At 39.9% G+C, this 15,926-nt stretch overlaps 1 protein-coding gene across 6 annotated transcripts in view; it reads left to right on the plus strand.

Annotated features, from left to right (window-relative positions):
* MAST2 (microtubule associated serine/threonine kinase 2) overlaps nucleotides 1-15,926 on the plus strand; it is a 182,954-nt gene that overhangs the window by 147,102 nt on the left and 19,926 nt on the right. For all 6 annotated transcript variants that reach the window (XM_056497403.1, XM_056497398.1, XM_056497399.1 and 3 more), the window contains 10 exons: nucleotides 482-583; nucleotides 4,417-4,549; nucleotides 6,187-6,248; nucleotides 6,901-6,986; nucleotides 8,372-8,580; nucleotides 9,467-9,605; nucleotides 10,010-10,142; nucleotides 11,508-11,673; nucleotides 12,697-12,798; nucleotides 14,409-14,531. In XM_056497403.1, the coding sequence (XP_056353378.1) occupies nucleotides 482-583; nucleotides 4,417-4,549; nucleotides 6,187-6,248; nucleotides 6,901-6,986; nucleotides 8,372-8,580; nucleotides 9,467-9,605; nucleotides 10,010-10,142; nucleotides 11,508-11,673; nucleotides 12,697-12,798; nucleotides 14,409-14,531 (1,255 nt within the window). The remainder of the gene's footprint in view (nucleotides 1-481; nucleotides 584-4,416; nucleotides 4,550-6,186; nucleotides 6,249-6,900; nucleotides 6,987-8,371; nucleotides 8,581-9,466; nucleotides 9,606-10,009; nucleotides 10,143-11,507; nucleotides 11,674-12,696; nucleotides 12,799-14,408; nucleotides 14,532-15,926) is intronic.

Raw genomic sequence — 15,926 nt, forward strand, 5'->3', positions numbered from 1 at the left:
ATACAATGCAATGCTGGAGTTATTCAGTAGGATTGATAAAACTGAAACAAGAGAAATGGAGGTTGAGTTTTCTTGATGATGAAGAGAAATTCTAGTTCATATTCTAGCTGAAAGTAAAGCTCAGAAATGTGTCTGTTAGTTTATTTTTTGAAATGAAAAGAGGAATACTGATTTTTTCAATTTTACCTTCCACACAACGCTGATATTTAGGTAATCACTAAGTCCACATTGTATCTATTATAATTGATGGGTGATATAATGCAGATAGAGCCTTTGCAGTATGTCTTGCATGATAATAGGAGTCAGTTGTGATGGAGAAGCCAAACCTTGGCATCCCTGGGCGGGCTGAGCTCAGCCTGCCCTGACTCAGCCGCGCTTTTGCTGCCGAACGTGTTACTGAGCTGGTGATTGCATTCAGCATCTGACACACAGAAATGCAGGGTTCAGTGCTGGCACCATGACTGCTGTTGTGTCTCCACAGGCCCACGAGCGATCTGAGAGCTCTGAGGTTGCCTTTGTCACCCAGCTGGTGAAGAAGCTGATGATCATCATCGCCCGGCCAGCGCGGCTGCTCGAGTGCCTGGTGAGTGTGGGCAGGGCAGGGTCTGAGGAGTGCTCTGCACCTGGGGAGATGGGGCACACAAAGCCTTCAAAAGGAGCATTTAAATGCTCATTAAAACATTGATGAAAAATAAGTTGATATTAAAAAAGAAAAGTGCTAAGTGGTTTCTGCATTAATATAGAAGTAGTTCTCCAATGGGCTGTCAGCTGCATCAGCAGCTAAATTGTATTTTAGTATAAAGCTTATGGCTGAGGGGCCAGATGTAGCTGTCAACATCATTCCATGTCACTGGATGTTCCTCATGTTGTTAATAGCTACTGTAAGGAGCCTGTAAGTGTTTTTATGGGGTGTGCCTGGTGTCCAGAGTGCTGTGCTAAGGAAGAGCTGTCACTGAGGAAGAAGATCCCTAACATGACATAAATGGTGTTTGGGCTCTGGGACTCAAACCCTTCCTGTAGACCCAGCAATTGGTGAAACCTGTGTCAGGTTTTCCAGCTGTGAACACCCAGTGGGATACACCCATATGAGATCCAAGGAGATTTGGGAACCTGTGTTTGAAATCCTATTTGGTACTATTGGAATACAAGCAGAAGCAAATCTCACTCCTTTTCTAACAACTTAATTTGGCTCACAATAATGCAATTTTTAAATTTAATGCTAGAAAACAGTGAAAATTATTTAGCCAATTCCAATGAAATAGGCCACTGTTTCCTGAAGTTCTGCAACTACAAAAATATTCCCTTGGTATGGTAGAGAAGCAGCTTGAAAACCTGTATTCTCACTGTCATGCCATATCAAAAGGGTTAAAAATATAAACCTTCAATATATATAGAAAGAGGTGTACACAGCTGAAAGGGTTCTATTCAGTGACTGTGTTTCAGAAGCATGCTGTAAAACTAGGGAGAATGTAGGGAAGTCACCAAAAGTTGTGAGGTGTCACAAACCTACAATGGAAACTTAGGTAATGACAAGATGAAATTTCCTGGTGTGTCAGAGGACACTGGTGGTGGTTCTTTCTGGACATAAAAGTGACAGAGATGCTGCAGGTATTTGAGATATCAGAGAAGTTGGCTGGATGAAGAAATCTGTGGCTGGCTTTATAAAAGCACTGTTAACATGTTTGGGTCAGTGTGTCCATGGGTGACTTTTATCCCTGGAAGATGAATGAGTTTTGTGGAGCTTTCTTTGACAAAGTAGACAAGAGTGGTCCAGTCTTACCAATGATACCAGTTTTTGGGATCACCTGCAGAAGTTCTGAGAACCAGTAGGCTTTGGAGGGTTCCTTATTCCTCCTCCACAGCTGTCAGATGGGTCACTTTGCTGGGAATCCTGCAGTGCAGGGAAGGGCACTGTCAGTGGGGAAGTTGGCTGCACAACCAGCAGGACAGATACCTTCACTTACTGATTCAAGAGATCTCTGCCAGACTGCACTGAAAATCCCAGGCACAACTCCATTCAAACTGGGAATTCCTTGGTTTTCAAACCATGTTTGTGATTTAGATGAGTTTTTGTGACTCCCACTTATCTTCCAGCACCTCTTCAAAATTTATTTTGGAAGTGAAGACAATGGAGAAAGGAGATAAATTTAAACTCACTGTGTTTGTATTTGCATTCACCATTGACATTTTTGCTTGTGTACACTCATCATTTAGGAAAACTTGGAACCTCAGAAAGCCTTGTGAGCCCATGTCTGTACCTGCAAAGAGTTCCAAACTCAAGGCAGCTCTTAGTTGCAAATCAAGAGGTCTCCAGGTTCTTCTATGTCTTCTCCACCTGATGTTCTACAAAGTGAGTGGGAGCAGGTGGAAGCAGTGAACTCATTGAGTAATGGATTCCAAAGTATGTAGTGACAACCTTGACAGTGAAGTGGCCAGACTCCAAAATATAGAAATAATATCTGGATCTGTGGGTTAGTCTTACATGTTTTTTTCAACTTACATTGCCTTTCTAGCAATTTTTTTCCAAATATTTATTTTAACCTGGTGACATGAGGAATTAAATACTAATATTCCTTTTGTCCCATAAAACAAGAAATATAATAATGGATAGTCAACTGTTTAAACAGCATTTGAAAACTAATTTTCTTTTTTATTTTTAACATACTTTTTTGTAATTCAACCTTTGGCTTCAATTATATGTGAATTTATAAAATGTTTTTCTACAATTTAGTATTAAGATTAACTTTAGTAACACAGTTTATTCTTCTTTTTTCCTTGTAAATGAAGTAAGTGTCCATCACACTGCTTGTGATGGTTGTGATTGTTTTAATGCAGTCAAATGCATTTAACCTCCACATTTAGGTATTCTAAAGTTCAGCTATTTGGCTTCTGTATTACATGTTGGACTATGAAATGTATATTGGCAGACAATCTCTGGGTCTTCAAGAAAGTAATAACCTGGTTTGTGCATCTCTGCAACCATCTTTGGGAAAAAGTAACTTTTTTTCAGTTTATTTTTCCATAGCACCTACCTCCCCTTAGTAGGGTTCATTCTTCTGTATTCAAATGACTAAATCTACCATAAAGAAGTCAGAACTGGAATTTATATAGTTCCTTAATGTTTTATATGTTTGGGATTTTTTTTGTCACCAAGTTGGTTTTTTTCCTCTGTCTTTTACTCACCAATAAATGACCTGCAGTCATACCTTGAGAAGCCCTTCCATGGCTCCACTATTTCACTGCATTCTGGTGACCATCTCTCTCTGTGGTCCTCTCTGGTCTGGCTCCTGCTCCTGCTCTTCTGAGGCTGTTGATTAATCCTTTTCCAGAGCAGTTGGGAAGAAACTTTGTTTCTCACAAAGAAACTGGTTGCTGTCTGGTGACAGCATCTATCCAAGCAGCTTTGCTTGGAGCAGTCGTGGAAAAGTGCATCTGTTCTCTGCTCAAGTCTCTTCACATCATTACAAGCTCTAATTTCCTTTTCTTGTTTGCAGTTCTGTGCTCTTTTTCTCTTATGTTGCTGACCACACAGCAGTTCTTTGCTGATGCCCTCAGTTATCTGTGCATGCTCATCTGTTTGCTGAAACTCTTCCCCTTCCATCCTCCCATTTCACTGGAAAAATTTTGAAGAGTGTTGGTGAAGCTGCTCATTGCTGGTGAATGATGAGGTTTGTAGGGGGGAGAGCTAAAGTTATCTGGTGAACTTGTTTCTCAGCAGAGCCCTCCTGCTGCCCAAAGCTTGTCTTTTGTTTCCTACTATATCTCTTAGTCCAGTGCAAGAGATCACACCTTCTATCACCTTTTCTGGCCTGAGAGATCACATGCACCAAGGCTGAGTTGCTGAAGTGATCCTGTACTGTAGAGTACAAGAAATGTAGCGGCAGTACTTCTTAAGAAGAAAATTGTTTTACTAATAATGTTATTAGCAATTGTTGAGGTTAGGACAGTGTCAGGATTGGGTGGGTTTATGGCTTGATCAGAAGTGACATCTGGAAGCAGAAAAGGCTTATCTTGGGTTAAGTCCCCTGTCAGATGGAGGTGGCAGAAAGTGGTGCCTGAGTTCTCATCACAGACCTTTCCCTGGCACATCCCAATGTGACAAAACTGAGAGTTGTGTTCACACTAGACACTTACGGTAACAAGACCTTTGGAAAGTTTGGGTTTGGTTTGTAGAAGGTCCCTGCAGTGCTTGTTCTGTTTGATTTGCAGATCTGAACCTGTGGACACCCTGTGGGATGTAACTGTTGGTTTTGCAGAGCAGAGTGGAAAGCGTTGCCTTCATTGTTCTGCATCACTGCTGGGCCCAGAATTACCTTTGGATGTTTCTGAGGGTTCCCCTCTATTGGGGAGAAACCTTTCATAATTGCAAAGCTGCATCATTTACCTCTGTCTGTGTCTCTCACTGCTTTGCTGTAGGAGTTTGATCCTGAAGAGTTCTACCATTTGTTGGAAGCTGCAGAAGGCCATGCCAAGGAAGGGCAAGGAATTAAATGCGACATTCCTCGTTACATTATCAGCCAGCTGGGACTCACCAGGGATCCCCTGGAGGGTGAGAACTCTTGTTATGTACTTTCCAAACTGTTGAAAGGATAGTCAGATCTCCTGGTCACTATATAGCTGGAGGATGCTTTTAGTTTATTGATTGAATTTTAGGCCATTTTTCCTTATTTTCCTGTTTGCTGTCAAATTCTAGATTGTCCTTTCCAGCCCCATGTCTCAAAGGAATGTTGCTGGGGTAAGGATGGCACATCAATAGTGACAGTTCTTTACTTATGATGTTAATAATGTCTCTCTGTATTATAGCTGAAACAATGTTAGAAAATGGCTTTAGGATTTAACTGTTTTCTCTGTGCTGTTGGACAGTAAAAGTAAATTCACCTGTTATTTTTCTGATCTGCCTGGCCTACCAGTGGCCTGGTTGAAAAGTATCCTGTCATCCCACTTGATTGTCCTCTCTGGGAAAAGTGTGTATTTTGTGGTTTTCCATGAGATTACTAAGATGAGTATGAATTTTTAGCTGGAGGTGAGATTGAAGTTTTACATCTTGTGTAGCAGCCAAACCAAAGAGAGCAATGTAAGGACAGAAACAGCTTTTCTGCAAGGTGCCAGAATTGCATATGGTAAACCTAATATAGACATACATTGGCCCAGAAGATTGTAACTTTAGAATTAGTGAGTTAATATTTCTACCTGGCACTTTGCTGGCTGAAATGACAAGTTTTCTGAGCATGCACAGCTTGTTCAGCAACAATAGAAAGTGTGACAGAGACTGGAGGTTACTGCAGAATATTTCAGTGATTGAACTATACTTCTTGTTATCTCAGGAGAGCATAATTTTAACATAAATTAGTAGTCTGGCTAGGACTAGTTTAACTTCTCTGGTGTTTACTGGAATGACAGTGACAGGTTGACTTCAAGTGAAGAGCTCTTCGGGAAAATTTCTACCAAAGATTGCTAAATGCAATTTAATAGCATTTGTTGAAATCTGACATTAAAGGGAAATTTCCTTTGATCCCTGTCATGGGAGAGAACCTTTCCATTGCTAATTCCCCTTACTAAAGTCAAATTTTCTTTAGAAATATGGGGAGATGTCAAGGTGCCTTATTTCCTTTCTGTAAAGAGGGCACCCAGAAATGTCAGTGGTGTCTGTTCAGAAACTCATAGCTAATGTAGGATTTGGTCTTGCAAAGTTTACAGCACCTCCTGTGACAGCTGAGTAGCCCAAACTAAGTGACTTTCCCACAGTTTGCTGCTGCTCAGTGTTTTGCAGAATCAGCCATGTCACGTGGAGGGCAGCTGTTTGAAATGTGATGCTTTTTCTTCTTGGAGCACAGAGGTGCCACCAGGCTACATGCAGACATATATGTGTGGAATGGGTTTTAATATTAACTAGGCAGCACTTTCCCCAAACATGCATTTATTGCTTTTACTTATTATAGAAACTATCTAGAGTAAGTCAGGCTGAAATTAGAACAATTTATTATATTCATCTTTATATAAAATACTGCCTGCAGCGTACAAGATGTTAAAGGTTATCACTGTATAATTGGGGTGACTTTTTACAGAGGGAGAAAATGTCCTTCATCATCTACAAGCACCTCTTAAAATTCTGTTTTTTCTTGTATAAACAAAGAGAATGGTGTTTGATTGAGATCATTAGGAGTAATCTTTCCTCTTTCTTTTCAGAAATGGCCCAGTTGAATAGCTATGACAGCCCAGACACTCCGGAGACAGATGATTCAGTCGAGGTAAAGCAGTAATACACTCACTCTGTCTAGCACTTTTTTTTTTTCTCAAAAGAAGTAGTCTACAGTAAAGAATTAATTATAATGCAGAGTAATTGTAATTTAAAAAAAAAAAAATTACTGACATTTAAAAGCTCTTATTAAAACTAGAGTACATGCTCATAAAAATGTGAAAATCTTTATACAGTGGTGGTAAAATGCTTAAAAGATGGAAATAGGCATTATTACCAAGTTTTGTGGATTTAAAAAAAAAAATTGGAGTTACAAATAAAAATCATCTGGAGGAATTCTTTGTATCTACATTTGTAAAATGTGATGGATATTGAAAAGAGTTGACTTCAGTAAAACCACTGCAAAAATTTAATTATGTAACTGGCTAGTTTTCAAAGATCCTTATTTTATTGTTCGTTTTTTTTTTTTATGTAATATTAAGGAAGGACCTGAATCTTACATCCACTGATTTTTGTGCTAATAATTTGTGGAGGGCATCTACAAACACCCTAAGGATACAGACAATTGTCCTAAAGCTGAGGACCCCAGAAATGGATTGAGTTTGAGTTAATGGGTGCCTTAAGAAGAAAAGGACAAAAAAAACCTCATATAGAATTAAGTCATTCCTGCTCCTGATTTCTATTTTCTTGCTGTCTTTCCCCAGAGCCGTGGGGCCTCTGTCCAGTCAAAGAAAACTCCATCTGAAGAAGAGTTTGAAACTATTAAACTGATCAGTAATGGTGCTTATGGGTAAGACTTTTTGACTTTGGATTAGAAGAAAATGCAGTTATTGTCCTACCCAGCAAAGGGCTGTAGCAAGGTTTGGCAAATGTCTGGGTTCTGTAATTACTGCATGAAGTAATTTCACTTGGGTCTTACAGAGGTTCTGCAGTTGTTGTCTCTTCTGCATTCTTCTGGGAGATGCCATTTCTCTTATTTATTCAAGTTATATATGTAACATATGTGGCTGTTTGTGAACACTTGATATGCTAAAAGAGGTGCTAGAATTACACTGGGGTAAATCTACTGTGAGGAGTAATACATGAGAAAGGCTATTAGGTTTTATTATCCATTGAAGAATCAAGTATGAATTCAGCCAGTTAGTTTTAACCGCACACACAAACCTATCCAGAATTTTAAAAGGCAGTTCTTGACTCTTTGCAGTTCATAAATCCTTACCAGTGAGGTCATTAGGCTATTCCTGAAAAGCAGTGATACTCAGAAGGTCATAACAACAAAACCTGAGCATGTGCTTGAGTGTTTTGTGGAAGTGGGTGCTTAGTTAACAACAACTCACTTTTTAAAAATTATGTGTGGAAAAAGTGTAAGCATGAGTTTTAGTGAGTGAAAACACAATGCAGCATGTTGAAGAGTCATATTATGAGGCAAAAAGATTTAAAATCTCTTCAGTCACATTTCTGCACAAGCCCCATGTAACTTTGTAAGAAGGGTAGAGAGAAGTGGTAGTTTTGCTGTTAGTCACATGTCTTTATCCTGGGTTTATTTTATAGTCAGTGGCTGGTGAGACACAATACCACATTAAATGTAATGTACTCCAGAGAAAAGGAAACAAGTACTGATTCAATAAGGCAGGCAGACTAGATGAAAATTTTATTTGCAAACTGTATTATTAATGTGCAGGAATCTAATGATCTGCAAATGATAGAAGTGTAAGAGATACTTTACTGAAGGAAATCCCTGGTGACAATGCTGTGTCAAATTATTTTTATGGGGCCTGGAAAGAACTTGTGCTGATTCCATAGATTTTGGACTATTTTTTAAGCCAAGTAGTTACCGTAGTGTTGAAAAATACATGCTGCTCTGCAATGGTGCTTATGGAAATTTGTGACATTTGTGTTTGAGATATCTCCTTGTTTCTCACATCAGCAGAAATGCTGCTTTAGTCAAGAAGGTACAGTAGCTTTGGGAAGGAAGTGTCAGGGGTTCCTGCTTTCCTGGGGAGGCTTGCCACTGAAATGGGGTTTTATAGAGTCAAGGATAAGTCTGTAGGATCCATTCCAAACAGTAACATCACTGTTTAAAAAACCCCAACAAAACCACAAAGAGCTCCAAACCTAAACCCACAACAAACCATTTGAACTGCAAGTGGATCCTGTCCTCTTGGTGTTTTGCAGAGCCGTGTATTTGGTGCGGCACAAGACCACCCGCCAGCGTTTCGCCATGAAGAAAATCAACAAACAGAACCTGATCCTGAGGAACCAGATCCAGCAGGCCTTTGTGGAGAGAGATATCCTGACTTTTGCTGAGAACCCCTTCGTGGTCAGCATGTTCTGCTCCTTTGAGACCAAGCGGCACCTGTGCATGGTTATGGAGTATGTGGAAGGTATGGCTGTTGTTATCCACACCTCCCAGGGGGCCTTGGTTGGGATGGATGTGGGCTGTGAATCCCTGAATGATACAACACGTTTGCAGTGGAGCTGAGCCTCACTGCTGAGGTCAGAAATCATTGTGAACTTTCCAATCTTCACTGGAAAGGGAACCCTCCCTCTCTCCTGTGGGATGGTGTGGCTGGATCCATAGCACATTTGCTTGACATTCCACTTAGAAAAAGACTTAAGAAACATAAGTCTTTGTTCTTTAGCAGCCTTTTTAAAAATAAAGTGCCATTTTATGCTGGTGTTGGTTTTATTAATTGTTTGGTTTGCTCATTCTTTGAAATATAATTTGATTTTACTTTATCATTGTATCTTATTATAAGCAATATCCACTGGTGGATAGGATTAATTTCTTATGCCTGGCTTGCTTGACTGAATATTTGAGAAATAAGATTATAGTTATTGTATCAGTGCTCTTTTAGATAAATTAGTGGAATGAAATCAGATGTATTGACAATAGGAAATTTTAATATTAATTCCTCTTTGCAAGTAGAAATGACGGTCGACTGCAATGTGTGGCCAGTGTTCCCAAGGAAGCTTCAATCAAGGGTCCACAGGCTATATCTCTTCAAGGCTTCCTTCAGTTTGCAAATAGCATCTGTACAATTCCTGTCCAAGTTTGCCCAACATATATGGATCTCAATTTTCCTAGGATTTTGGTATTTGTTTTAAGTTCAAGGCAGAGTATAGAGAGATCTTAGAATTCCTCCTAACAGGGTTGTGAGAGACAGCCTTTAGAAAACTCAGTCTAACCTTGTACTGCAGACACAGCTGTTCTTTCTTGCTGATATTTGCCATTTCAATGTGCCATATGTGCAAATGTTTTCTTTCTAGGAGGTGATTGTGCTACCCTTCTCAAGAACATTGGTGCCCTACCTGTTGATATGGCGAGGATGTATTTTGCTGAGACTGTTTTGGCACTGGAGTACCTACACAATTATGGGATTGTTCACCGTGACCTCAAACCTGATAAGTAAGTTTCTGCCCCCTCAGAGGGAACAGAGCCAGTCCTTCAGGGGCTTTCTCTGTAGGCAACAGGACATGGGGGCTGGAGACAGCATTGATCTTCAACAGCATCCGACATGTATGAGGTTTTATGGCATCTCTTGCTACTGATGTAGGAGCAGATAGCAGATAGAAGGGGTGGGAAGAATGTCTTCAGGTATTACCCCAAAGCTGTTGCTGGTGGTGTTTTGGCAGAAGATAGTCTCACTCTTAGATGCCTTGTCTGCTGTGTGATATTTGGCTGCATGGGAGGTTTTTTCTGGGAGTTTAACAGGGATTAACACTGAGATCATCCCTCACATTATCTTTTTGTTTTAAATTGCTTTTGGGAAACAAATTAATGTTTCGTTATTTTACTTCTTTTTCTTTTAGTCTCCTAATAACTTCAATGGGTCATATTAAACTAACAGACTTTGGACTGTCCAAAATTGGGTTAATGAGTCTTACAACTAATCTTTATGAGGGCCACATTGAGAAGGATACCAGAGAATTCCTGGACAAGCAGGTAAGCTGAAAAATGTTGTCTGCTGATGTGGGATCAGATGCAGGATTCTGTCTTGGGACAGAATCAGTTTGTAGCACTCCTTCTCTGCCTTGATGCTGTGCTGTGCACTGTGAAATGGGAGGAAAAAATACAAGTCTGTTCTCATGTTTGTACACAAATTGACATTGTTTGTTATTTCAGCTTCTTGTTTTGGAGTCATGGACTTCAGCTTAGTTTAGGGTGCTGCAAGGGTGGCCCAGGCAGCAGTGTAAACAGAAGTTGGTTTAGGGATGTAACATGGATTTTGCTGGAAGGTTGTTCCACGATCTCCCCCTTCTGGTACTTAGAAAGTTCATGGCATATGTTTCTTGTAATTTTGTCTAACGGCTTGAACACTGATTTTTTTCCCCATGATATTTACTAAGGGTAATTTTTCTCCTTTGCCTTCATTTTGCTAGGCTTTACCAGCTAAGTTCTTGTAGCTAACAAGATAGATTTTCCTTTGCTGAATGAATAGCTCTTCCATGTAACTCTTTCTGTTTGAGTTGATATTTTCTGGGCATAGTTGAAGGAACTGTTCTGGTTGCAGCTCACCAGTGCCTTGTATAATGGTATTGAAAAATGCTTCTCTCTTCTGAAAATACTCAGGATCACAGCTGAATTTTTCAGCTGAATTTTTAGTTGTGCCAAATGTTGATTCATAATTATCCTGTGGTGTTGTCTTCCTTTGCTTCTGAGTAAGGATGCTTTTTCTAGCAGAACTCCCCATGGTCATTAGATCAGATTCTTGCACTTTACAGTGTTATATTTTTTACAACTATTTTGTTATTGTTGTTGTTTCTAAGCCCCAGGCAATTTAGATCTTCCAAAGTAATTTCCTTAGCCATTGTCCATGCCAGCTGTACCTCCCAAGATTAAGGCTGAAGTGTGTAATCATGCTGTGCTGCTAATTCTGCATCTGTGAAACTAAATTCTGTTAGCACAGAGATGTGAGAGGTTTGTCAAAACTCAATTCCTGATAGCTGTAGCTGTGCCAGCAGACATCCATCAAGCTGTCAGACCTAAACACACAGAATATGCATTTTTCCCATATGCTTTCCTGTGCATACACCAAAGAACTACTTAGCTGGCATGTCCACACTAGGAACATTTAATTTCATGTGATGTTATTTCTGTGCAGGTAATGTGTTCTTCAAATATAGACTCTTGCTCCATGGAAGTAGTTCACAGCATGAAGTGGTTAGTGGCAAAATATTAATAACTTCCTTTTAAAGCTCTAAGGGGGTAAAGAAAGGAAAATAAAAAAAAAAAAAAAAAGACAAAATAAGCTTTGACATGAATTTGGCAATTGGTGAATGTGTTGCTCTCTTGCATGTTTCTCTTGAGGTCTGTGGGACTCCAGAGTACATTGCACCAGAAGTGATCCTGCGCCAGGGCTATGGGAAGCCTGTGGATTGGTGGGCCATGGGAATCATCCTCTACGAGTTCCTGGTTGGCTGTGTTCCTTTCTTTGGGGACACACCTGAAGAGCTGTTTGGACAAGTGATCAGTGGTAAGTTTCTGCTCTGGCTCTGAAGGGATTTCAGAATGTGCTTTGAAATTAATTGAGGATCCACAGTTTAGTCAGAAAGGGCTAGGTATAAAATAGTGGGGTTCAATTTTACTATTTCTGAATTTCTGTGTCAAAGCAGGTTCCATCTGATTTCAGCTATGGAAACTTTTTGTGTTGCTTAACACCTTCCTAAATAGTTCTGTCATGGTGTGGGAGTCACATAAATCCTTGTGGGATTGAGGAAAAATATTTGGGGATTTTTCTGTTCTGTCTTTTAACTTAAATGATAGAGAATATTAAAGGAGTAGCCACCAACTGGTGTAATTCAGGCTGATTTTGATTATTGTTTTTGTAGGTCCAAATGCTAGTCAATTATTAATTTTGTATAAGTGAAATGAAAGGAAATTCTGAGCACAATACATTGAAGTCGTTGTACTCAGTACCTTCACATCTTGTGGCTTTTTAAACCTGTCTCGTGCTTGGAGTTGGACAGAAAATTGCTTTGTGTTCACTTGGTGAATATGCCAGTGAAATAATTTCCTATTGGGAATGCTTTCTGAAGCAGTAAATTTTTAACACACTTGGCAAATGTCCTTTGTAAAAAGCAAATTTCAGCAAAGCACTGAATATGATGCATGAAATCGTTACCTGTGAATTGTTCTCTCTGTTCCAAGTATAACAACTATGGAATGTGCAGGCAGGAGATACAGCCACAGTATTGTCACTGTCTTTGTTTATGGATTGTCGTGGAAGTCCCATTTCATACTTTATTAATAGAGTCCTTAAAGCTTTTTTTTTTTTTTCTTCACAAGCACTGCTTGGATTGACAGCAGCTTTAGCTGATGCTGAATTTTATGCATTTTGAAAAATGTCAATGCTTGAATTATATTAAGCTGCTGAATTCAAGGTATTTACGCTTCTGGGGTAGTTCTCAATGCTGCACTTTGAGGTATAGGAATGTGAATGGTTATTCAAATTAGCTGGGAAGCTGGTGGAAAATGTCAAGTCTCTTTTTGTCCCCAGATGAAATTGCCTGGCCAGAAGGAGATGATGCACTGCCACCAGATGCCCAGGACCTCATTTCTAAGCTTCTCCGCCAAAATCCTCTGGAAAGAATGGGAACAGGTAAGAGCCCTGTACGCAGGAAACACTGTCCAGAAGCAGGGGATGAAGCTACCTTGCCAGTGATGCACACCCAATCGTGGTGAGGATTGCTCATCTAGAGCTGGGGAGCAGTTTATACTGGATTCAGTGTGGTGGAGCTCTGGGAATTAGTGTCAAATGTCCATGAGCCAGGCAGATATTACTGTCTTGTCTGGGGAGCTGGAAGGGGGCACTGTCAGCTTGGCAACATCACTTCTTTGGTTTATGCTGCTCCATTATAGGCTTGAGGGTTGTGTCTCCATTTGAACAGTGTATAATCAGATTTCTCTGAAATTCTCTTTGAGTAGGGGCTTAATCCCTGCCATGGATGTGAATTCCTGGGTGTAATAAAATAAATGAAAATTTTCCCATTCCTAGAGGCCTGAAGTGTAGAATTCTCCAAACATACAGCAAAGTCTGATAATCTTTTTGGCAAAGTCAGATACGTGGTCAGTCTTTCTGTATTATAATGTCAGATTTAAAGTTTTGCAAGCCAACACTTCTCATTTCCTCATAGTAGATAATAGTAAATAATCTCTAGCTACGCTCTTGTTTTAAAGTAATTTGTGCAACACTGTGGCTTCACGTGGCAGCTCATCTTTCATTGATTTGATTAGTTTAATTTAATTTGGGATTTTCAATTCGAAACTACACTTAAAGGATAAAAAAAAGCTTAGAGATAAAAATATAACAGTTCCAAAAGGCACGTGTATTCAGCAGACTTAGCACATGTGCACACAAGGGTGATAAATAGATCATGAATTAATTATGATATCAGATGGTTTTCACATGTACTTCTCTACTTAAAATCCATGTACTTGAAAGATGTTGCTGTCATGGAAAAGATGTAGAGTTTCTAGCCTTATAAAATGAGTTGATGGACTGATTTTTTTTGATTTCTTATATACCTGTAGTGCTGAGACTGCTGTTTCACTTGGCATGTCATAGTGCCACTGGCACTCAGCAACCCTTTTATCTCTTTTCCTCTGCTCTTTTCTTTTCTAAAAAGACAGTAGTATCTGCCATGAATTTTAATTTCATATGAAAAAAAAATGCATAAACTGGTAGACAGATAGTCTTTACTTTTTCCTTCTGGGTACCCGAGCTTCTGATCTTAATAACAAAAGATACTAATTCAAGAAGATAGGTGAGCCCTGTCTTTTCTAGGCACATGAATGGGTTTATTCACAACAGTGGAGTTGTGAGTTGTCACTCACATTCTAAGTGCCTCTCAGAGTTTGCTCTCTTTATTCAGTCATGAACAAGATGGTATTTAGAGTTTGAAAATTTTAAATTAAGGTGTTAGCTCTTAATCTTGCAACTCGCTGTGGAGTGCAACAGCAGATGCTGTCTTTCAGCATCTGTGTTGTTGTTAAACAGGAAGAGGAGGTGGGAAGGAGAAGATCTTATTCAGGCTTTATCCTGCATGACAACTTTGGTAGAAGGATAAATTGTTTCTCAAAATTCCTGGAAAATGTGTGACTTAAAATACTCGAGTACATTCTCTTAGGCTCTTGATATTTTTCGGGTTTGTTTTTCATGTCATGCAAATGCTGAAAGAAATACTCTGCAATAAAAGGTGCTTATTTCAGGTAGTGCCTTTGAAGTGAAGCAGCATCGGTTCTTTAAAGATTTGGACTGGAATGGATTACTCCGGCAGAAAGCTGAATTCATCCCACAGCTGGAATCTGAGGATGACACGAGCTATTTTGACAGTAAGATTCAAGATTTGGCCTAAACAGCATCATATTTCTTGTGCATATTTCATTTTTGAAATTATTAGAGATAAGTAATTTTAGAAATTGAATAAAACACTTGATGGAAATTGCTTAAAAAAGTTTCTGTTGAATGCCAAGCAAGGTTTCTTTGAAGGCAAATTGATTTTAAATGAAAAAATGTTGCTGTTGGAGTCACTTGGCCTTTCACTGGTGCCTATGGTCCTGCCAGCCATGGGCCTGGAGTGAGAGGTGCTGCCATTGTCATGCTGGGTTCATTAAACTTCTTCCAATGCATTTTGTAAATCCAAATTCCTTGAGTTTTTGAGCAATATGATCATTCCCTAGTGAGTGTTTTCAGCCAATAAATGTTTTTAAAAAAACCCAAAACAAACCCTAGACCTTGAAGACAAGTATATGGGGAAAATTCTTAAGAAATTTGAAGTAATTTGAATTATTTTCACTGCAAGTGTATCACTTTATTTTAGTATTAGTAACCCTAATGAGATATGAAGTGTCTCTCTGGTGTGTATAAATGTCTGGGAACTGCCATGGTATCAGTGCTGTGTAAGATTCTTGGTATTTCAAGATAAGCACCAGAGTCAGTGCTCTTGGGAGAGAAGAGAGGAGCATCACAGGAGGGATGGAGAGATCTCTGTTCCCAGAGCCTCTGCTCCCTAAGTTTTCTCATTTAACCTGGGGAGTTGAGCAGGTGGAAAGGGCTTGGTCAGGGTGAGGTCTTTCCTCCTCTCCAGCTGCAGAATAGGATACTGGCTGTTTCAGTTCCAAGATACAGAAATTTCTGCTCCACATCAGTGGAATCTCTCCCATCTTGGGGCCATGGGACTGGTTGAATCTGTGTGAAGCACATTTTTGCTCTGCTCCTGTGCTTTGCTGAGGGTGAAAGGAGGGAGAGAGCAGCTCTTTGACTCTCATGCTGCACAATCAGTGTGATTCCATTTAGATAGTGCTCTTCCAGTTTGGGGAAGGGGCTTTTAGGCTGGGGCTTGTTTGGAGAGGTAGGACTGGGAGAAGGAGATGGATTGAGAAATCTCTGTGTGGTTTCTGCAGTTGGAGTCAAGCTGTGCAGAGGGGTGGGGTTTTCTAGATGTATTGAGGTTGTACTGGTGCAACATACATGGAAAAACTGATGTGGTGGGGTGTTCTCACCACTGACTGGACTTACAGGATGTGGGAACTTTGGTTACTGAGTTGGGTCAGCAACTGGCAGAGGCCCAGTGCAGCAGCCACAAGAAGATCCTGGTGGATAAAACCAAAACCACTGGGTCTGTCAAGTTCCCAGAAGGATGGGAAACTCCCCATGTGCCCAGGCACACTCAGTATCAGGGTGACCTTGATGTGAGTCCTTTATAAAGGCAGGAATTCTCATGTCAG

Source organism: Oenanthe melanoleuca, chromosome 8 (genome assembly GCF_029582105.1).
Source record: "Oenanthe melanoleuca isolate GR-GAL-2019-014 chromosome 8, OMel1.0, whole genome shotgun sequence".
NCBI lineage: Eukaryota > Metazoa > Chordata > Aves > Passeriformes > Muscicapidae > Oenanthe > Oenanthe melanoleuca.